The 24,310-nt window shown below is 36.5% G+C and overlaps 1 protein-coding gene across 4 annotated transcripts in view; it reads right to left on the minus strand.

Annotated features, from left to right (window-relative positions):
- The window catches only part of NF1 (neurofibromin 1), a 233,814-nt gene that overhangs the window by 161,779 nt on the left and 47,725 nt on the right, over nt 1-24,310 (minus strand). For all 4 annotated transcript variants that reach the window (XM_037069749.1, XM_037069751.1, XM_037069750.1 and 1 more), the window contains exons 2-11: nt 20,648-20,791; nt 18,906-18,989; nt 14,506-14,696; nt 10,446-10,552; nt 6,288-6,355; nt 5,960-6,035; nt 5,123-5,280; nt 2,047-2,220; nt 1,451-1,573; nt 1,122-1,196 (exon numbers count right to left, since the gene is read on the minus strand). In XM_037069749.1, coding sequence (XP_036925644.1) covers nt 1,122-1,196; nt 1,451-1,573; nt 2,047-2,220; nt 5,123-5,280; nt 5,960-6,035; nt 6,288-6,355; nt 10,446-10,552; nt 14,506-14,696; nt 18,906-18,989; nt 20,648-20,791 — 1,200 coding nt within the window. The remainder of the gene's footprint in view (nt 1-1,121; nt 1,197-1,450; nt 1,574-2,046; nt 2,221-5,122; nt 5,281-5,959; nt 6,036-6,287; nt 6,356-10,445; nt 10,553-14,505; nt 14,697-18,905; nt 18,990-20,647; nt 20,792-24,310) is intronic.

Genomic DNA, 24,310 nt, shown 5'->3' on the forward strand with positions numbered 1-24,310 from the left:
AAAAGGGGCACAAATGGCATTTTAATAAAATATGGACCAGGGAGGCTAAACATCCTGCAACACATACAGCAGTCCTGTACGACAAAAAATGATCCTACCACAAATGCTACTATCACCCCACTGAAAAAAATTAAATGTCACTAAATAGCTTTATTAATAGTTATTTGCCCCCTGCAGAAATGGGTGAAAGAAAATGTGGGCAGACTTTTCTTTGATTCAACACACCTAAGGCAAATGAAGATGGGGAAGTTAATTTTAACTCACCGGAGACACACTCTTAAAACAGATTTGATGATAAAGAGGACAAATATACCTAAGTCATTAATGATTAAAGTCCTTTTTAAGGGAGGAAAATAGGAAAAAGCTAACTGATTTATGTAAGTGTGAGTATCTATAAATGGATAAAAATGGGATGGAGCCGCGGTAAATAACACTTGAGAACCTTCAAAATATGACTTCTGAAATTTTTAAATCAATGGTCCAAATCTGATAAGTTTTTGCTATCTTTCTATTAAATGTACTCTTATCAGAGTTAAAGGTTTCATTAAATACCTTTTAATCAGTTTGCTTATTTTGTCTGATATGTTTTGTAACATATGAGCACTTCTATTTAAGTGTATTAATATTTCATTTGTTTAAGGAAAACTAAAAAGTACAATCAAGTATGGTCTCACCATTACTTCAATGTGCCACACTGAGCTACAACATAACTACCACTTTTAACTCAAATGGTAAGGTGACAAACCAGAACATATCAAATGCTGAGAAAAAGCTAACAGTATTAAAATAATATGCGATAAGCTTTGGGATGAAAAGTTATATTTTCAATGTCACCGACCTCAAGGACTTTAGATCCAAGTAAAATGTTTTAAAAGGTTCAATCTTGCCAAAGGACCCTATTACCTCCACCTTCCTGGTTAACGGCCCTCAGGTCAAGGTTGAATATGAAAAATACAACCGTATATAAAAGTTACTAGATATAAATAAGCACCTATGAGAAGTCTTTCTATATCATACATCTAAATTCAGAACCTTCTGTATATGAAGGACATCTTTCTTAAAAATAAATTTTTAAAAAAAGAAAAAAAATTAAGTAACTTAGCAATACCTTTTGGACTTACATTGGTGATGATTCGATGGAGTGAATTTACCAGCACGTAGTGAAATGTAGATGGGGAATTCTGAGCCAGGCAAATCTACAGATGAAAGAAGAAAATAGAAGATTATTTCTGTGAGAAAAATATTCAGTAACACAAATGATGACCGAAGGAAAAACAAAAAGAACATTTTTAAAAATAGAATAAAATTTTAAGGTCTTGAAATTAACACTGATATATAATATTGAGTAATACTAATACAACTGTAACCTATTCATCTTTCTAGTCTTTTCACATTTCTAAAGGGTCAACAGCATCAGTAAATATAACCGGATAAAAACCAATGTTCTCACCTTAAAGTGTTGGTTGTTGTGAGGGCTTATACGAAAGCAAGAAACGAGGCAGTCAATCATTAGGTCCACATCTGCAGGCTGACTGCCTCTCGAGAATGGTTTACTTGGATTAAAAAGCAGGTTCTATGAAAATCCCAAAGGAAAAAAAGCCTGTAAGCAGCCATGCAGTATTCCTTTACTAGCATTTAATATCAACACATCGTCCACACACATGGCAGCAACATTCAGTGGCCAGAAGCAGCACAAAGCACTAACATTGTGGCCCATCAGTCTGATAAACTTCTTACTACTCCATGTATCATGCCTTCCAGGTCCTAGTTTATACACTGTTTTAAAACCAAGTCTCAATATTTATATCACTTTAAGAAAACTCATTAATTGTGTGTTTTCTTCATATTCTACACCATATTCTTTACTTAGCCTGAGGAACACAGTCACAATAAGAGCAGGTTCTATGAACTCATTACCAAGGAAGACTCAGAACTTTATAAGTAGCAATGATCTCCAATGATGATTTAGTTTAACACTTACACTTGAAGTTTACTTCTCATTTAATTTTTTAAAAGTTTGCAGTAAAGAAATAATAAGCATGTTACCTTAAGGTCAACCACCATGGACTGAACTAGCAGGAAAATGACGGAGTTATCTTCCCAATTGATGTAGGTGCTTGCTTTACACAGTTTGACGCAGGCGATTGCAGCGCTTTCAGTCAGCTGCCTGCTTCCTCCATGGCCAGCGAGTGCTTTTCGCAGACTGTCCAGAAACAATTTCTACAGAATTCAAATACAGCCAAAAGATAATATATGAAGGTTCTCAGATTTCCAATTTATCTAACAAAGTAGCAAATGCTCAGTCTCTAAAAACTGTGCTCTAAAAATACCCACAGACAGGGACGACAGCGTGATGACTGTGGGGTGGGGCTGTGGCGGTGAAGAGGGCATGGAGGGATGAAAGGTAATGGAGAAAATACAATAAAAATAAATAAGTCATAATTGACACCCATGGGTTTTAATTTCTCAATTAAAGTAGTTGTTTTTTAAATATTTCTCAAGTCCAAAAAGAATAGAATCTATACATGTTTGTTGTTGAATTACTAAAGAAACATAAAAAAAAAACCAGTCCTTCTCAAACAAAGGTGGTTGACTTCTTAACCCTGAATTCAGCTGATTATATTTTTTACGTTATCTTTAATTTCTAAACATTAGTGTATCAAAAATAAATACATATTACAGTATCTTGGTTATGGTCTATGTCAAACCATCCATCCTTATCTAAAACTCCAGGCTATATTCAACTTCAGTTTTCTAAGATTATTCCTAAGGCGATTCTATTGCTCTAAATTCTGTTCCTCACAAAAAGTTATCCTTTCTTGTGATTTCAAACCCTCTCTGCACTTACAAATTTGTCCCTTTGGCTTTTCTCCTAAATGGAAGCCTCACATCCCCACTTACGGGTGTTCTCCAATACAACACAGCGCAAGCTCAACCCCCCAAACAATGACAGAACGCACACCCTTCTCAAGTGCACATGGCGCAACGTGCAGGACAGACTACGTTAGGCCACAAAGCAAGTCTTAACAAATTTTGCAAGATTGATATCATACGAAATATATTTTCTAGTCACAGTGAAATAAACTAGAAATCCCAACACCAGAAGGAAAACTAGAAAATTCACAAATAAGTAAAAATTAAGCACCACAGGTTAAAGAAAAAAATCACTAAAGAAATTAGAAAATAGCTTGAAACAAATCAAAGTGAAAACACAACATATTATAAAATTTATAATATAGTGAAAGCCGTGCTAAGAATTTATACTTGAAAACTTTCACATTAAAAAAGAAAGCTCTCAAATCAATAACTTAACTGAATACCTTAAAGAACTAGAAAAAGAGCAAACAAATCCCAAAGCTAGCAGAAGGAAGGAAATAATAAAGTTTAAGAGCAATGATAAATGAAACAGAGAATAGGAGGTATAGAAGGAGATCAACCACACCCTATATATGTATATTTTGATATGAATGTTTGTAGAACAAGTAGAAATGAATGGAAGGATACATATCAACCATTAACACTAGTTATTAGCTCATAAGGAATCTGACTAGAAAAGAGTGAGATACATAAATAAATAAATACTGTTTAAAATCCAAAAAGATTTAAAAATCTAAATTTAATAATATAGAAAAGTGCTAGAGAAAAATATGTATGCTTATTGGAAAAATCTTGGGAAGTTTCAGACACAAAGGTCACATGCTATGATTCCATTCACATAAAATGTCCAGAACAGGCAAATCCATAGAGACAGAAAGTAGACTTCAGGGTCGCCAGAGGCTGTGGTGAAATGGGAATAGAGAGTAACTACTAATGGGTCTGAGGTTTCTTTTGGGGATGATGAAAATGTTCTGGAATTGATATCTAATTCCAGATGGCTGCACAACTGTGTGAATACACTAAAAACTACTGACCTGTACAATTTAAAAGGGTGAATTTTATGGCATGTAAATTGTATCTCAATAAAATGAATAAATTCTTGGGAGAAAGCTGACCAAAAAAGCTAGGAGATCAAAAAATAAATACATACAAACATACATACAAGATTGAGTTGGCTACATACACATTTTAAGTATCTAAATGGCAAAAACAAAAACCCACGAAGTTCACAAAAAGAAACTAAGTAAAAAGTGTATATACACTCTACAAGTCAACTGTAGACAGACAATTCAATGGAAAATGAGAAATTCAAAGAAGATATACAAATGGCCAATAAACATTTGGAAAGATAGAGTTGTAATTACTAAAATACAATTTCACTTAAGTACTACCGAGTATATATTAGCTTTTTACCTATGTCTATTTTCCCAGTAAAAAAAATTTACTATTTTGAAGGGCTCTGAAACAATCTAACATGAAAAACAGTGTCCTCATGGTGGGAAAGCGGGGTACAGACCCACGTGGAGTGCCCACAGCATCACAGACTCTCCCAGGATTATATGCTTCACTGATGTAACCAAGGCCCAAATTCTCTAACCACCACGTCTACAAAATACTCAGTCACTCAGATGATTCTGAACATCATGTACGACAAATCATGCAAGAGCCCATTCTGGGTTCAGTCAGCTAAGAGTATTTCTCCCAAAGCGGCAAAAGGAAAAAAAATGTATTAGCAAAATGAACTGCATACAGAAATTCAAATAAAATAGTAAGATTAATACCTAGGTCTTATTCTTTAAAAATTACAGGACCCCTTAGAATTGCCTGTTGTTCTAGCGCCAATTTCACTACTGACGGCTTATGTGGTACCCTGCCTTCCTAATAAAATGCTGTAAAAACTCTTCTAAAATGAGTTACTAGACAATTTCATTCGCACTGAGTGAACACGTACCTAAGTGCGTACAAATGCACCACAAACATGTGAGTCCTAGTAGGGCGACCCTCGCAGTGAGTACAAAAGATACTATGCTTAACACCAACAGAAGTATCATTTAGTCTTCTCTGATAAAAGAATGAAACTAGGGATTACTTTAAATCTTTAATTAGCGAACGGTACCATTTATTTCCCCTCCAAATAAATGTATGTACAAGTATGTCTCTGCTAAGGCCAGCAAACACAGAGACCCAAAATGGCTATTTTAGGCCTTTCCACCTGACCAGATGGAAATAACTGTGTCCCCCTCACCTTATTCATGTTATTCTCATCCACCACATCCTTGGATATGTCCTGGATTACTTCTGGGCACAAGATGAGAAGAATGATTTGTAGTGGCCAAACTGCTGCTTTACGTTTGGTGCTTTCGGCAAAACCATCCACCAAGTCAAACAGTTTTTCTGCACACTCTACGTGAAAAACATAAATATTAAATATTATTAGATGAGAAGAAAAGCTCTGGCATCAAATTAAAAACTGGCATTATCCAAAACCTAAGGGCTACATTTTTAGAAGATACACCTGGAAGTTCACTTAAACGAAGTCATTCAGGTAAGCAGAGAAGCAATGTCATGTTGTCTATGTACCAGAAGAGCTATCCTGATCCACCCTAGAAAAACCCCCATTTTGGAATGGCCAAACTCATGTTCCGTCGCAACATGAAGGGTCTTCTGCAAAGTCTGGAACAAGGAACAAGGACTGGACAGCTTCAGCAATCTGTGTTCTTGGCCTTGCAGGTGTGTCTGGAGAATTCTAGTAAGGATAACGCTACTTTACACACATCTCCCTCGATACAAAATAAAGCCCCAGAGCACAATAAAGTGCTCCTTGGCAATACAGAGCCATCAAATATCCCATCCGAGACTCTACTTAAAGGCGAGAGCTTCGTTTCAAATGTCTTTCTCTATTTGTTCAAGAAAAAGGAAAAGGGTTGAAGATAATTTAGAAATAGAGAAAAATTCCCTATTTGGCATACATTGATAAGAAGTAAAAGCACCTTATAAACAAAAAATAACTTGGAAAGTGACAGATTTTTACTTCATAAGTAAGAGTTCAAAAGACAAAAAAAAATAACAATCTTATCCTTACCAGCCATATCAGTCTGTGGAATCTGGTATAGCTTTGTAAATTCATCTGGGTAATTTTCTACCCAGTTCCAAAATGCCTACAAATAATAAAACATATGTTTTTTATAGGAAAGCAGGGATATTTTCTTAACATAGTAAATAAAATGTCACACAGCTCCAATTATATCACAAACTTCTAATTTCCTTCAAAAGAATACTACAATGCATCTTCCTAAAAATTAATGTAAAATTTCACTCAAGCCATGACTTTTTGATTCAAAATCCTAAAGACAGCAATATTTATAGCTAAAAACTAACAAAATATAAATACCAAAGAGGTTATGACTTACTTTTTCCAGGCTATTTATAACTGCTAACTGTGCAACCTTCTTTAGGGCTTTAAATTTGAATGCTGTTTCTGGGGAGGAAAAAAGTTTTAAAATTAACTCTAATTAGTTACAACAAATGCAATTCAAGCTACTACTGCTAAAAAAACTAAACAAAACAAAACAAAAAAAAACCTCTTGTTCCAGTATTGTTTGTAAGCAACGTAAAGCAAAAGACAATGAATGCAAACCAAAACCTCACTGGTTATGTCCACTAAAAACAAAACACAACAAAAAGTAAACACGGCTGGTCATGATGTGGAGACACCAGTGATGGATGATGCCACCTAATTCCCTGCAAACAAGTAAGTTTCACTCAGTAGAGGAAAAGCCTATTAACTATGAACAAACTCCAATTCAGATATTGAGGCTATCTATGTCATGAGTGAATTGTTCTCAGTTCCTTGGTTTGTCCTCTTCCGGGTTGTAAATTTAAAGATACTAGAAAAAATACCCCCCAAAAATACAGAACTAAAGAGCTATAGTGTACAAGACATATTGTGTTCTGCACTAGAAGGGAACTGTCAAAACACAGAGTCGCAGCCAAGATCAGTGTGGCTCAGTTGGGTGTCGTTTCTCAGAGTGAAAGGTCGCCAGTTTGACTCCCGACTGGGGCACATGGCTGGGTTGCAGGTTTAGTCCCTGGTCAAGATGCATACAACAGGCAACCAATAGATGTTTCTCTCTCACACTGATGTTTCTCTCCCACACTGATGTTTCTCTCCATCTCTTCCTCCTTCCCCTCCCCTCTCTAAAAATAAATAAATAAAACCTTTACAATATATAGAGTACCAACCTTTTCGGACCTCTACCAGCAGTATACAAGTACCACTCACCATTCGATCCCAACTGGAGGGACACCTGACAAAGCTGCTGAAAAAATGAAGGACCTTGCAATTTGCCTTAAAAATAACCAAAAGACCTTAACGCACTGTTTGGAGGAGCTGGGAGACTCTGTACTGTAGCCATCAGCTCGTCTCCTACTCTACCTATCTGACATGGCACTACCACAGCAAGCCACAGAGACCCCGAGAGATGGCAGACAGTCTGGGACAATACAGACCATGATGCAATATCATTATCTTCATGATTTGGGGGACAAACTAGTTACCCATCAATCACCAACAGGTTCATTACCAAGATCTCTATCCAGGGGGAAAAAAGAATTTCAAACAGTACATATATATGACCACGTTTGAAACTTAAGAGTACTCAAACATAATTTGTATTAAACTACTAATGTTATCAACCTGAATGCAAATGTATTTGTGCAGATATTCCTAAAGCTTTTTTTAGGAATATCTGCATTGCGATATTCTGATTGAACTGCAAAGGTTGAAAAGCAACGGTTTTCAACCGTTGAAAAGTAAGTATGCCTTGAACTGCAAAGGTTGTTGCGGTTGTTTTTCCTGTTTTGTTTTTAATAATAACTTGCTTTTAAAAAAATATGAAACACATGGCCATTGTAGAAAATTCAAAAAATACACAATAGTTTAAGGAAAGTTAAAACGTCATCCATGATTCTGCCATTCGGAGACAACCACAGTCAACAGTTTGGTAAATTTTCTTCCATCCACTTTCCTATGTACATGGAAGACAAATATATTTACCATACCTGAGATTATATAGGCTAGATCAAATCTGTTATTTTCATTTCACATAATATCCTAAATTTTTCCACATCATTAAAAATTCTTCCTACCTATATTTGATGGTTCTGTACACAACAGTAACCACTACTTAACAGTTACAACATGCCAGGTATTTTCAACCTAATATATTTAATTCTTTCAAAATCACAATGCTTTCAGGTATTACACAGGAGCAAACTATTTCCAAGGTTACAGATCTAATAAATGACTACACTGGACTTCAAAGCCGTAGTCTTTTTAGTATGCTTTGCTATCTTTCAGAATATTTAAGTCACTGTATTAAATCACTAGTTAAACATTTTCCAACAGTTGTACATTAAGATATTTCCAACATTTCAGTATTATAAGTAACACTAATAAATACTTTTATATTCAAATCCTTCCCACAATACTAATTGTTTAAGGTAAGTAAATGTCTTTTTTTTCGAGACTTGCAAATGAATCACTTGCTCTCCAAGTCAGTTTTAAAACATATCCCTCCAACATTCTTTGCTCTTGCTCTCATTTGATTTTCAAATAATGGCATTTCATGTCACAGTCCTCTTGAGCCCTTTTGCTTTCCTATGTTCATCAACTTTACCTTTACTCCACTAGCCTCATTGTTTTTCACTCACATTACTACCCAATCAAGCCCCAGACTTTCAAGTAAACTTCTGCCAAGCCATCCTGTAAATTTCAAGCAAAACTGTATATCTAAAATAAAATATTAATCCCACCTTAACGACTTTTCATCACTTCCCATGGCCACTGAATTAAAGCCTCAGAAGCCATAAGCATAAGAGTGTAGGAGTTAAGTACTTTGGCTCTAGAGATGGGTAGATGTGATTTGAATTTTCACCCTGCCATTCACTAGCTCTATGGCCTAGGGAATGTTACCGAAGCCTCAGTTTCCTCATCTATACTGGGTATTATAAAACTACTACCTGCCTGACAGGGTTACCTCGAGGACTGATGAGAAAAAAGCACATAAACTACACAGCATGATACTGAAAATACAACATATATTACTGCATTTTTATTAATATAATCTGACCTACTCTTGCAACTCCGTATCTTGCTCTTTTCTTCTTAGTGTCTTTCACCGGTAAACAAATACATATTTATACTCTCACTTTATGCTCACCCTGTTTGAGTTTGCCACATTGCTTTGCAAATTGGTATTTATATCTTCCTCTCAGTCGGGGCACGTGCCTGAGTTGCAGGCCAGGTCCCCAGGAGGGGGCGTGCAAGCAGCAACCACACATTATGTTTCTCTCCCACTCTCCTTCCCTTCCCCTATGTCTAAAAATAAATGAAATCTTTAAAAGAAAAAGAAAACTAAACAACATATTTTGAAAATTATACCACAGAACCAATGCGGTTTTCAAGGTTAATATAATGAAATCTCCTTTCCGGTCAGACACTAAAAACATTATTAAGAATTCCTTAATCAGTACACAAAGTAAAATAAAAAGAATTATGAACCACAGGATTTCACATTTAAGCCAGGATCCAATAGTACATAGAACTAAAAAAACAGTTTTTTCTGAAAAGAATTTAGGTATTTATACTGAATTCATGAATAATGCTCATTGATATTTGATTTTTTTTAATTTATTTATTTATCTTTAGAAGGGAAGGGAAGGAGAGGACAGAAATATCAATGTATGGTTGCCTCTGGTGTGTCCCCTGCTGGGAACTGGCCTGCAACCCAGGCATGTGCCCTGACTGGGAATCGAACCGCGATCATGTGGTTCACAGGCCCGCGCTCAATCCACTGAGCTACACCAGCCAGGGCCCTTGGTATTTGATTTTTATCAACACTTCCCCCCCACATACCACAAAAACTCAATTTTTTCTGATCATTTTTTTCAACCAGCATAATCATAAAAAGCACTTCCCAAAGATTTAAAATCACAAATCAGGAACTATAATATCCCCATGTGGGACTACTACTGACATGTTCTGCAAGGAAGCAAAACTAGGCACTGAAAGCATTAGGGACTTTGTAATACTGCAAAGTAAGTAAATAAATCACAGAGCTGAAAACAGAAATGTTAGAAATGAGATTCCTGACTCAATTCCTCTTCACATCATAAGATCACAATCTTCTTGTTCCTTCATCTTCTGAACTTTGTCATCCTGCTCAACAATCCACTTTTAGCACTACAAAAGCTTAACAGTAACTTCTAAACCTATAGCTATCCTTAAGATTAAATTCTAAAAATACTAAATAACAGCATCCTTATATCCTCTTTACTAAAAGTTATAGTTAAACAGAACTCTCCCTTGCCAAGATTTAAGATACTCATTTTCTTTACTGTATGGTTTTCAAAAATTATTAAACCATATGAATTACTGTCCATTTCACAGGGACATCTGCACTATAAAACCCTCTTTGGTGTTCTAGCTCAATACAATGAGTACATTCAAAATAATGAATTTTCACCCACAGTCATTAATTTCAGATACATCACCCATTTCAACTCACCCTTCAGGAGTCGTTTTAATTTTGCACAATCCACATTGATATACTGTAACAATTCTATATCATGAACATCAACATTGTCTTCTGAACAAACGGTCAATTCCTGTAACCTAAAAAGTAAAAGCCAAAAACAATTGATCAATTTAAGTCTGAGGATAGTCAAAAATACTAAATTAAACAGATTTTTCTCGTCCCAATAATGAGCTTACAAGAGAAAATATACATAAAAATAAGAGAATAAATATTTATTGTAGAAACCTAAAGGAAGATAATTTAGGGGATATAAGAAACCATGGTAATCCAGTAAACCTCACTACATATATGTATATCAAATCATTACATTGTATACTTTATACATAATTTTATTTTTTGAAATCATAACATGCTAATATCTGCTGAAGCACAGTGAAAGATACATGGGCATTTAAAATACTATGCTATGTGTATTTTTAATTTTGTTCCATAATAAAAAGTTTTAAATTTCAAGTTCTAAGTAAAATAAATGTTATTAACATCTATTTACATAAACTAGACTTCAGAAACATGAACAGTATAGTAGTCCCCCCTTATCAGTGATGTAACCCAAGGTCCACTACAGTCCAAAAATATTAAATGGAAAATTCCAGAAATAAACAACTCATAAGTTCTAAATTACACTATGTTCTGTGAACAAGACGATGCCTTGTGACATCTGCTCTGTCCTGTCTGCTCTGTGCCATCTTTGAAAACTCTAGAAATTTTCTAGACATCAAAGAATTCATTTTATAGGATTTTGCAGCATCTACAAGAGTAAAAGTAGACAACTTTTCTGTACTTCCTGAATCTAGTTCACTGTTTCCAAAAGAGAAGTTAAGTGTCTCCAGAACAAGCCAGTTTCTTTAGCTTTCAGGGACTGCTCAGAAATGGGATCTATGAAATACGTTTCAAACAACTGCATTTGCTGTTTCATTCAGTTTGTGCCAGAAATAGAAGCTGATGACCACTCACCTAAAATGCCATTATGATGGTTTAATATAGATGGAGCTATCTTATGACATTGCTGTCATAGCACTGGGTGACTTAAAATATGAAAGATCTAGAATGGAAGATCTTCCTAAAGACTGATTTTATATTTTATATGTAACAGATGAATCAACATCATGAAATTTTGTTGTGTCTGACATTCTACCTGTGTACGATGTTTCTCTTTTAGGATTAATATTAGCTTTTGATATTCCTGTCTTTTGCTTTTCTTGAAGAAAATATGGGCTACCTATCTTAAGATAACTTTAAATTTTGAAATTAATTTTTAGAGATAGGAAGGGAAAAAGAAAGAGAGAAAGAGTAAGACTGAGATTGTTGTCGCTGTTTCACTTAGTTGTGCAGTCGCCAGCTGCCTCTCGTACATGTCCTTGTCCCAACCAGGATCAAACCTGCAACCTTGGCATATAGGGACGATGCTCCAATAAACTGAGCCACCAGGCCAGGGCTTAAGATAACTTAATTATTCTGCCAAAGTGTACCTTGTGCTGTGGCTGGCAGAACTCTTTTATACAGAGGATTAGCTGTTTTCACCACAGAATTAGTAATTGCACTCAATTTAACTGTTTTTTAACGGGAGGATCCATACCAACAGAAGCAAAGGACTCAATGACTTTAAAAATTCTATTTGATTTTTTTGTTTTACAAATCTATTGGGTTTTTATGGTTTCTCATTCTTTTTAATAGTTTTAAATTTCTTCTTATTCTCTAGTCATTTAAAATACACTTATTTTTGATGTGGCTGGTGTAACTAAGTAAACTGAGTGCCAGCCTGTGAACTAAATGGTCACCAGTTCAATTCCCAGTCGGGGCTCATGCCTGGGTTACAGGCCAAGTCCCAGCAAGGGATGCATGAGAGGCAACCATACATTGATATTTCTCTCCCTCTCTCCTTCCCTTTCCCTCTAAAGATAAATAAAATCTTTAAAAATAATAATAAAATAAAACAAAACACACTTATTTTATATTATTTTTAAAAATGTTAAACGATCTCATATATTTGTATGTGCCAACTTATAATCATAGTGAATTGTTACCTCTCTTTTTTACAAACTTTGATTGCAAACTCATCTCTAGTGCAGTCTACATTTTCTTTAGGAATCTCTGTTAGTCTGGGACAGTGGGTGTGTCCTAGTGATGGTTTTGCATTTGCTTTTGCCAGGTGCCCAGCTCCAGACATATTTTTGTTGTTGTTAATTTTTCAGCCCCAGATTGTATGGGTGGCATAAATGAGGGCCTCAAATTCTTATCAGGTAATGGCCCTAGGCGACTTTTTCCCCTGCCCTAAGCTTAGGTAGAGCAAACAAACTTCTTGTGCTAGTAGTTATTTTTCCCTTCCCTCTCACCCTCCCTATATTTCTCCTTTTTTTAAATCCTCACTGGAAGACTTTTTTTTTCATTGTTTATTTTAAAGAGAGAGAAACATCGATGTGAGACAGAAGCACCAACTAGTTGCCTCCTCCTATACTCCCCAGGACCGGGGTAACTGAACCCACAATCCAGGAATGTAATGTACCCTGACCGGAAATTGAACCCACAACACTTCCGTAGAACAACACTCCAACCCACTGAGCCTCACCGGCCTGGGCCTCTCTTCTTTTCCTTCCTCCCTCTCCTTTCACTCCCTCCTCCTCTTTTCCCCTTTTCCTCCCTTCATTCCTTGTTCATTTTTAGGGAGTGCTTAGCTCTTTCTAGTCATGCTTTATACAAAGCCCCAGTTCTATTCCTGGCATTAATAGGGTACAAGGGTTTGTATCTGGTCCCATGTGGATGTCAGCCCCAAACCCCTGGGTTAAGGAGAGAAAAAACCTAACCATCTCTTACCCTTCCTCTGTTGCAAGGCCAAGTCATGCCTTCAAAACCATCTCTGGTTTTCACCTCCCTTTTCAGTTCTGGACCCAGGTGGATGGGTTGGTGGGTAGTGTTTGTTTAACTTTATTACTATATATTTTAAATATCTTCCTGTTGTTCNACAAAGCCCCAGTTCTATTCCTGGTATTAATAGGGTACAAGGGTTTGTATCTGGTCCCATGTGGATGTCAGCCCCAAACCTCTGGGTTAAGGAGAGAAAAAACCTAACCATCTCTTACCCTTCCTCTGTTGCAAGGCCAAGTCATGCCTTCAAAACCATCTCTGGTTTTCACCTCCCTTTTCAGTTCTGGACCCAGGTGGATGGGTTGGTGGGTGGTGTTTGTTTAACTTTATTACTATATATTTTAAATATCTTCCTGTTGTTCTTCAGTTTACCTGGTCTTTCTAGATATTTTAGTGATAGGTTCTCTACTTTATTCTTCAGTTTGTATATTTACCGTATTCTTCGGACTGTGAGACGCACCCCCCTCAAGAATTTGGGAAGAAAATGGGGGGGGAGGGTGCATCTTATAGTCCGAATGTAGCTTACCTGGCTCCCTGGGGGTGGGAGGGGGAGGATGCAGTGGCCTATGTTACTAAATATTTTACCACTTTTTTGCTTCAAAAATTTTTTCCTATTTTCCTCCTCTAAAACCTAGGTGCATTCTATGGTCCAGTGCATCCTATAGTCAGAAAAAATACAGTACAACACAGTCTACGTTCTGCAGATTTCTGCTTGGCAATTATTCACTTCCTTCTGCTTCCATATGTCTGGGATTATTTGGTGGGGGGTGGGGTTTGGTAATTTAGGATCTTGTGATACGGGGCAGAGCTGTAAGATTATCAGAATTCTTACTACTCTTACCAATTATTCTATCTGATTAGCTCATTTCATAGTAAAGGAATAATATATTATAAACTCAAAAATCCACACCCAGTGTTTTCATTAAAAAAAAAAACCTGGTCATGGGTGATATTTCCTAAAATTTAGACTTTCAAGTTTATCACAGTACTCATTTAATTGTACACACCACTATCACAATAATAAAAATTTCAAAGGAATTATGCATAAAATTTCTACAAAAGCCCAGGTCAAACTCATTCTGTCAACTTTTAATTTTCACGTAGAATAAAAAAAAACTTCTAGAATGTATATTACTTACAACAGTCCTACGCAGATTTACACACTAACCTGGTAGAAATGCGACTGAAGACCGCGTTGAAGTTGTTGCAGCTGAGGGAAAACAACACCCCGGAGGCAGAATTCCGAAGCTCAGCTGCATGCTGGTTTCCCTCTCGACAGGTGTGAAGGAAATGGCAGATTTCTGGCAGCAACTGTTTGACGAGCATTGTTTCATCTAATCTCATTGTGTCCTTTGGTTGCTAAAATAGGAATAAACATGTAATTAAAAAACTTTCTTAAATTTACATGTAAATATTCTCCTTATGAAAATTTTCAAATAAAAAGAGTTGAAACAGAATAACAGAACACCCATACATACACTCACTGCCTAGATCCAATAACAATATTTCAGCATGTCTGCTATACCTACAGTTGTCTAATAAAGAGACTGGTTCCATCTTTCACCTCTTAGTCACGATGAAAGTCCAGCCCCCCACACCCACCCCTGCCTGTCCCCTGTTCACAAAAATCCCTGCATAAGCCTTCTTCCTCATGAGAACTTCCAGTTTGTTGTGTGTTCTAAATAAACATTACTCATATTATTCATGTATCATCCGTCTCAACACCCAAATCATTTCCTGGATAGCCAATCACACCAACCTTTTTTAGAAGATTGACCAAAACAGAGAAATACTACTTATTCCAAATAATTTTGTTGTGGTTGAATCATTTCAAAGTAAGTTCTAGACATAATATTTCAGCCCTACATATTTTAGCATCTCTTAAAAATAAGGACATTCTCCAATATAACTTCAATCAATCATCATGCCAAGGAAAAATAGACAATTCCCTTGTATGAACTAATACCTAATTTTTACTCAAATTTCCTCAACTGCCCCAAAATGTCTTTCATAGCATCAAGAAAGGTTCAAGGATCGATTCCCAATCAGGGCACACGCCTGGGTTGTGGGCCAAGTCCCTACCTGGGGGCACGTGAGAGGCAACCTCACATTGATGTTTCTCTTTCTCCCTCCCTTTTGCCAAAAATAAGTAAATAAAATCTTTAAAAAAAATTCAAGGTCCATAGATTGCAGCATGACTGTTATGTTCCTTTAGTCTTTTTATTCTAAAATGACCCCCCCAACACATTCTATTTCTTTTCTAATGCAATTCCCCCCATATACATTATTTTCTATAACACTGACGTTTTTAAAAAATGGTCCAGTTGCCTTACAAAATGTTCCATGTTGTTGATTTGATTATTTTTAGTGGTATAACTTATTCTTCTACTTCCTGTATTTTCTGTAAGGTGGAGCCTAAATCTAGGTCTGATTATATCCACTCTAAACACTTCAGGTAATTCAGTGCACTTCATACTACAGCAGATCAGGAGTACATACTGATGGGTGGTCCCACTATAAACGACACCAAGTTTGACAACTTTTGGTGTTAACACTGAGGTCTCTACTTTGTAAAATAAATCTCTACCATACAATTAACAAAACAATCAATGGATGATATGCTATCCTGCAGATACACTGTTCCACACACATATTTCACCTAGCAGCTTCATTATCCATACATGAATAGCAATTTTTTAATTTAAAAATTTTTAATTAATGTTTTTAAAAAACATTTCTTCATTGCTTTTTAGAGGTGAGAGGAGGGAAAGAAAGAAACATCAATGCAAGAGAGAAGCATCGATTGGCTGCCTCCAGTATGTGCGCAGACAAAAAACTGAAACTGTAACTCAGGTATGTGCCCTAATTGGAATCGAACCTGAGACCCTTTGGTTACCAGATGACACTCCAACCAACTGAGTCGCACCAGCTGGGGCCATATATCAGTGACAATTTTGATAATGCCAAGCATGATGACAGAACAAAATTTTGTATAATTAATTGCATGCTATGCTCAATTCTGTAATTGCAATCTAAATGCTTTCAGATTCAAATATATTGAAATATACAGCCAGTAAATAAACAGACACCACCAAAAAATACAAAATTTGAATACAAAATACAATGCCTTTCTCATGTATAAGCTAGCAAAACAATATAGATGTTGAAAATAACTCCAATTTTAAACAAACAAAAATTGTGTAAGTGCTCAATCTTTTGAATAATGGTCATATATACAGAAACAAAAATATTTAAGATTCCTCAAATTCTATAAACTTTACTAATAATAAGATATTGATAAATATTTGTTCACATTCATTAGCGACTTCAACTACTTATATGATAAACATGTACTTGTAGACTCATTTCACCCCAAACTCCCTCAACTTTGATTTAAAAATGAAAATCAGGAGACAACCACAAAATCATTAATAGCAACCCAACAAAACACAATTGTTCAATAATGTAAACTGTATTATTTTTCATTATAAATTTAATTTTTTAAATTTATACCTTTTCACTCATTGAGCAGAGTAAGATAATATACATTTTATGCATTATACAAGTTATGCCATGCCCACTTATTTGCATTTCTTATTTGCATTTGATCTCCAAAGAGCATCAAATTAACAAGGGCCAATAACAACATTCTCCAAAGCACATTTACCAGTGCCTCTCAGTTACAAACATTAGTAGAGAAAAGCTGTAGAATAAAAGAGGCAATAAACCACCCTTCCCTAGTTCAAACATGGGGGTGGTTGATACACTGGTGTTTACAATCAAAGCAGTAAGATCACTACAAAGAGTTGATGCACAAGTTTAAAACTACCCCTNCAGAGTAAGATAATATACATTTTATGCATTATACAAGTTATGCCATGCCCACTTATTTGCATTTGATCTCCAAAGAGCATCAAATTAACAAGGGCCAATAACAACATTCTCCAAAGCACATTTACCAGTGCCTCTCAGTTACAAACATTAATATAGAAAAGCTGTAGAATAAAAGAGGCAATAAACCACCCTTCCCTAGTTCAAACATGGGGGTGGTTGATACACTGGTGTTTACAATCAAAGCAGTAAGATCACTACAAAGAGTTGATGCACAAGTTTAAAACTACCCCTTCTTCACAATGACACTATCCTATTTAACAGCCCATTTGCTCTTTTACTCCATTTTACAAATGAACAACAGCATATCACAAGTTAATAGAAAGCACCAAGCTAAAACAGAACTAGCTCACCCTCAACTTAAGTAGAAAACTTAAAAACACTGTCTCACAATTTTGGAATATGGCCAAGAATCCATAAAAAGAGTCTTAAAACATTATATTGGTCTATAGTCTTAAAATAAACATGTAATAAACATGTAATTAAAAAACTTTCTTAAATTTACATGTAAATATTCTCCTTATGAAATTTTTCAAATAAAAAGAGTTGAAACAGAATAACAGAACACCCATACATACACTCACTGCCTAGATCCAATAACAATATTTCAGCATGTCTGCTATACCTACAGTTGTCTAATAAAGAGACTGGTTCTATCTTTCACCTCTTAGTCACGATGAAAGTCCAGCCCCCCACTGGACTTTAGGTGGTCTATAGTCTTAAAATACTTCTCTTCCCTAAGGACGCACAGTTGTGTGAATGTAATGATTTTTCCAACTCCCTACTGTCTCTCCTGATCCTTCCCTCTCCTCTCAACAACACCATCAGTCCTCACATGGCAAAGTCCCTTCAACTAGGTTTAACACAAACAACAAGTGTAACATACATGGAAGAGAGGAGCAATTCTGATGTGCCAAAGGAAGACAGAACATAAGAAATAAGTTAACTTCAATACATATGGAATAGACAGATCTTTAAAATGAAAGTGTTAAATTTATTTATTTACGTAAACTCCTAGTATGTTCCAGGGAAGAATTAAGGCTACTGACGTATGGAAACAGTTTGCTTTATACAACATAAATATTCTTGAAAAATTCCAATTAAGTCATGGTTGAAATACACTGAGATAACTATTTAGAGAAAACCTGAAAAAGAACTGTTTTGTCCTCAGTCCTTCACACATCTATTTTATATGTTCATATTTACAAATAACAAGTGTTCTTCAGATAGGACCTATCAGAAACAGAGTTTTAATTTTTTAAGCTCTCTTTCACATAGATTTGAAAGGTAAAATATTAAAAATAGATTCACATAGGGAAAACTAGCCTACTTTTGGTCTTTTGCATCATATCCTTTCAAAGCTAAACAACACCATAGGCCTGAACAAATCAATTAAACCAATAGTGGCCTTTCTTTCATAAAACCCTTTCTAAAAAGCCTGATACATATGTGGCTCAACTTTACCACTTTCTGGTATCTATTTAATTTACAAAAGATGAGGAAATAGTTTTCTTCTAAAAATATGTTATGCCACCCAGACTACTCTGCTGTAAAAATCCACATGCAGACCTTAGACAAAAGCGTGACTGTCCCTTGTCCACGCCCACCCTTCGATGCAGCAGATCAACTCCAAATTGAATTCACAAAACCTGCCGACTCAAGAATAGAGTTACTCACCCCAGCAAGACATTTTTCCAGTGTATCCAATATAATCAACTGAGAGAGATATAAATTTTTTTCAGCAGCTTCTCCAAATATTCTCTAAGAGAAAAGATATTCAGAACACTAAATGTTGGTTATTACTCTCCACTACAAATCAGCACATATCTGAAAAGTGAGACTCAGGATCAAGAAAATCAATAGTGTTCTATTTTATCTCCCAGATTATACCATATGTAAATCTCTTATTTCTGATTTTATGCTAATGTTCACACAAAATAAATTATTATGAGAATAAAATTGCTCGCATTCATTAGTCTGCCAATTAGCCTTGTAACAGTAAAAGAAGCTACTTCAGTTTATACTTTAATACAATACGTGGGATTTAGATACACATCTAAGATTCTTACCAGAATCCTGAATGAAGGGTTGAACCACACTCTGATGCCACAAAGTACTGTAATCAAAGTCTAAATTCTTACAGCAAAATATACTACAACAATTACAATGAATTTTAAGCATTCACTATTCTTAAATTGAATACTATACTACTTACCGGCAAGAGACTATGGTTTCCACAATTCAATTTACTCAGTAAGACATAAATGAATGTCAGTATCATATAACTGTCTTTGGTTTGAAAAGAAAGTTCTAAATATTAAAATATTTTCAAGCTAACTGGGAACATGGCCACTTATCATTAAGTAAAACCTTATCTCTGGGCCCCACACAATGCGCAACAGAAGAGCTCCACCAAATCTAAAATGCATTTCTATAAATCACTTTATGTATCTGTAAAAAAGTCCTGCCTTTTTTCAGAAAATCTTTTCTTCTGTAATAAGAACTTTTTCTGTTAAGGCAAATGGCTATTCACACCTCCAGTTTACCAATTTGGTAAGTTTCAGGTACTGTCTAATCAGCTTTTTAAAAAGAAAACACAACAAAGATGATGTAACTATAAAACTGGACCGATTTTCACAATCTGCAATCAGAAGCCAGTTTCACAGTGGAATACAAACAACACCAATTACGGCTCTAAGTGCTAAAAACCATCAGAGCCATTTAAACTTAGTCAAGAAATAACCAGATCAGTTGATTTGAGCTGACTATGAAGGAAATTTTAGGCATTGATAGAGAGGAAGGAATCACCTACGAGAGGGAGGGGAAATTTGTTCAGAGGGACAGCAGGGGACAGTGGAGTGAGTACCTCAGAGTTTAGGGGATATAAACAGATTTTATAAAATGTGGGGAGAGAAGCAATTATCAGCTTCTGACAGCAGGGGAGGCTGAGGAAACCGCTGAAGACACTCCAACAACAGCTTCTCTAACAACTAGAGACTCTGTCACAAGCTACAGGATGAAGGAAATGAAACAATATTGTCATAAAAGTAATCTCATTTTTTGGAATATTACGTTATATTTTACTTATCACCTATTCAGGACTAGTACAATTTAATGTATAAATGATCAAATAAGATAAGGAAAATATTTCAATAGATTACCATGGTCAATTAGTATATAACACAATATCTTTACAAAATCCTAATTCCAGAAAAATAATGGCAAGGAGACAAATAAGAAAAGTATCCAAGGGAAAGAATCAAAAGCTAACATGAAACTTAAAAGGTTACCTGTGCTTATCCACAAAATATGAGTATTAACAAAAAATGAATTTCCATGCTTCAAAATATGATGCTCCAAATTTTTAAATAAAAAACAACCTCATTAAATTCCCGAACAGAACAGTAATAATTACTCACCATATTGTTAACATTCTTTAAGATAGTAGTGAGGCCGCTTATAACCAAAGAAAACTTGTATTTGGAAATATTGATAAGACATTCCTTGTTGTGTTCAGTACTGACTTTGGTATGTGTGTTCTGTTGTCCTGTTTTTATTGGAAGCTAAATTAAAAAAAGAACAAAAAAATGTTAGTTTACACTTAAAAATGACTAAAAACTCTATTGCTCATTGAAAATCATGTGATTTTTAGGAAAATTTTATCAACCACAGTTACCTATATTTGTATCTCAAGCTCCAATTTTCTGTATATAATAGGATTTAGAGCAAATCTAAAGTTCTTTGGAAATTTCAATTTTTGCAGCTCTTTCTGGAAGTCATAAATCCTATCTACAAAATTAAATCCTTACCCAGCTCTGTGTAAGCAAGAATGACGATGACTCACAGAAAGAGCTACAGAGCTATTTCCTTGTAGCTAAAAATTATTTCAGAGAATGTCTGCAATAAAATGCATGCAACCTTTTCCCTTATGCACTGAACTTGAGCATTAACAGAACAACAAATAAACAAAACATCTGTGCCCCATACCCCTGGTCAATAATGGCAAATAACTGCAGATTGTTCACAAATGAGAACAAATGTATAATCTGGAATAAACAGAGTAAGATTGACTCAGGTAAGATAACCATTCTAGGGTACACAGTTGAGGGAGTAATGGCACAAACAGATAATCTCATGAAAAAATATCTTTAGGGAACTACATTTACAGTTATCTGAGAATGAGTTAAGTTGAATTACCAAGTTCACATGTACTGTTGAAGTACCATTCTGAACTGAAAGTACCATGATCGTATTTATGGTTTAAATATTAGATCCTGCTAATGCCAACTGCGAAGACTACTGAGGGTCCTCCATGAAAACACAAAACAGTCCAGTTTTCTCATTCCTAAGTGGTGTAATGAAAGGTAAGAAGAGACTCAGTGGCATACCCAAATTTGCTTAGTCAGTTAATAATAGATGACTAATTTGATAGTAAAGAAATATGAAATAATGGAGGAAAAGTATTTTTAGACTTTGAAGGAAGGGGCAGAACAGAAGCTACAGAATTATATAATGTTTATTATAAAGATTATGAAGGGGGAAAATCTGAAAGATAAAAAAGGGGAGGATTTTAGAAGAAGGCAGTGGCGGAAGCATAGCTAGGAAATTTCCCCAAATCTCTCTGTGATGGTTAATTTTATGTCAATTTCATTGGATCACAAGGTACACAAGCATTTGGCTAAACATTATGTCCAAGAATGTCTCTGAGGGTGTTTCTGGATTAAGCTAGCATTTAAGTAGATGCACACAGTAAGGCAGTTTGTGCCCACCCACCCATCATCCAATTATTAGGGGATTGAATAGAACAAAAAGGCACAGGAAGGAAGAATTCATCCCCTCCACCTGACTGTTCCAGCGGGGACTCACTGACTTTCTCCTGCCCTGGGCAATCCTGCGTGGAATCTACATTATCAGCTCCCCGCACTCAGACTGAATTACCGGCCCTCCTGGGTCTCCAGCTTGCGGATGGCAGACTGTGAGATTTCTCAGCCTCCGTAATAATGAGAGCCAATTCCTTATAATTAACCTCTCTATATACATATACATATACATATACATATACACACATACATACCCTATTATATGGCAAAAGGGACTTCACAGATGCAATTAAGGGCCCAGATCAATCCGATGATTTGAGTTAATCAAAAGGATGATTATCTTGAATGAGCCTGTCCTAACTAGCTGAGCCATAAATGATTTAAAGCAGGAAAAATGCTTTCCGCTGGCCTTGAAGAAGCAAATTACCTTACTGTGGGGAAGGCTACGTGGCAGGAAACAGCAAGCCCCCTACAAGTTGAAGGCCTCAATTCCACAACTTTAGGAACCTAAATTCTACCAACCAGTGAGCCTGGGAGAACCCCAGACTTCAGATAAACTCACAGCCCCACCCGACACCTTCAATTCAGCCTGGTAAGAGCCTTGCACAGAGAAACCAGCTAACCAGGCCACATCCCCAACCCACAAAAACTGTGAGATACGTTTGTGGTTTTTGTAAACCACCATGTTTACAGAGTTTGTTACAGGCAACAGAATACTAATACAACTACCAAATCAGTATCTTTGAATGTGTTATCCAAATGCCTATCTGGTATCTCCACATGGGCATCTTGTAGGCACTTCAAACGGAATGTTCCTGAAGCTTGATTTATAATCTTCCTACCATGTTTCCTCTTTTAGTAAACAGCACCACGAGCCATCCCGTTTCTCACTTCCTTTATTCCTTTCCTTTCATCCCCCTTTTAGTCAGATATACCAAAAATGAGACAAATAACTAAGCATGCACAACTCAGCCCTACCGGTCTTTGCTTGGGAACGGGCTTGCCAGGGTACAAGAATTTTCCTCCATGTCAATATGCCAAGAGTTGGTCAGCTGCTACTGCTGCAGAGGACAGCGACCAACACCGCCTAGGACTGGAGAGGCAGGTCTGCCTAATTCTGAGATGTGGTTAATAGGCTCATTTGGGTCTCCAACATGACACTGGTCATTAAAAATTGAATTTATTTATTTCACATAGGTTTTGGCCTCCATCTTTACTTTTACTTCTCAACTTATTCAGAAGCCCGGCAGAGAAGAATGGTATATTCTGGCCCCCGGCGCTCCCATAAACACCACCAAAACCTATGCTGAAGGGGGCAGTAAGTGGCCAAGATTTTATCAGATAAGGTAGTCAGGAAAAGCTTTCTGGGGATGTGGCACTGAGCACAGACCTAAACAAAGTAAGAGAATGAGAAGACCCATGTAGAGATCTGAAGAAGAGCAAGCACTCGTGGCAGAAGTGGCAGTTATAACAGATCTGACGCTGGAATGAGTGTGGAATGCGAGGTCTGTACAGCAAAAATCCAGCCACTTTTAATGTAACGAAAATGGTTTGTGCAACATCGATGTAACCTGGCAGCCCAGGAGAGTGGACTGGAACACACATGCATGAACAATGACTTCACTGTACTAGTCAGTGGGAGCAGAAGACGCCACTCAGTGAGCGTGTGTACTGTGTGGCCATCACATTCAAAATGAGCAATGAATCTGCATCAAATTTTGCATTAAGCTTGAACATTCCTCTGTGGAAACTATCAGGATGATTCACAAGGCTGCAACTATGGGTAACTGGTGATTGGCAACAGCTTCATCACAACAGCCCAGATTTGGCGCCCTGCAATTTCTGGCTTTCCCCAAAACTAAAATCACTTTTAAAAGGGAAGAGATTTCAGACTTCCACCAAGATGGAGGCATAGGTGGAAACACTGTGCCTTCTCCCACAACCAAGTTTGAATACAACTAAGGTTTGGAGAAAAAAGACACAGCCAAAGGACAGAAAATTGAATTATACAGAAGTCCGACTACATCTAACCGTTCAACGGGGACGGTAAGAGGAGCCAGCAGCGGAGCAGGGTCGGGCAGGACAGATCCCCAGACCTAGGCGCGCAAGTGGCCCAGTCAGGGTGTGGGGCAGACTGACCGAGGTCGCACATTTGTGCACAGTGAGACGGACCACACAGGCCCCGGGGGGCGAGGCCTGACGGTAGTGGCACACTGGCATGCAGTGGGACAAAACGTGTGGGCCTGGTGACAGTGGCAGCTG

Source organism: Sturnira hondurensis, unplaced genomic scaffold, assembly GCF_014824575.4.
Source record: "Sturnira hondurensis isolate 20B ecotype Veracruz unplaced genomic scaffold, ASM1482457v3 Scaffold0018728, whole genome shotgun sequence".
Lineage (NCBI taxonomy): Eukaryota > Metazoa > Chordata > Mammalia > Chiroptera > Phyllostomidae > Sturnira > Sturnira hondurensis.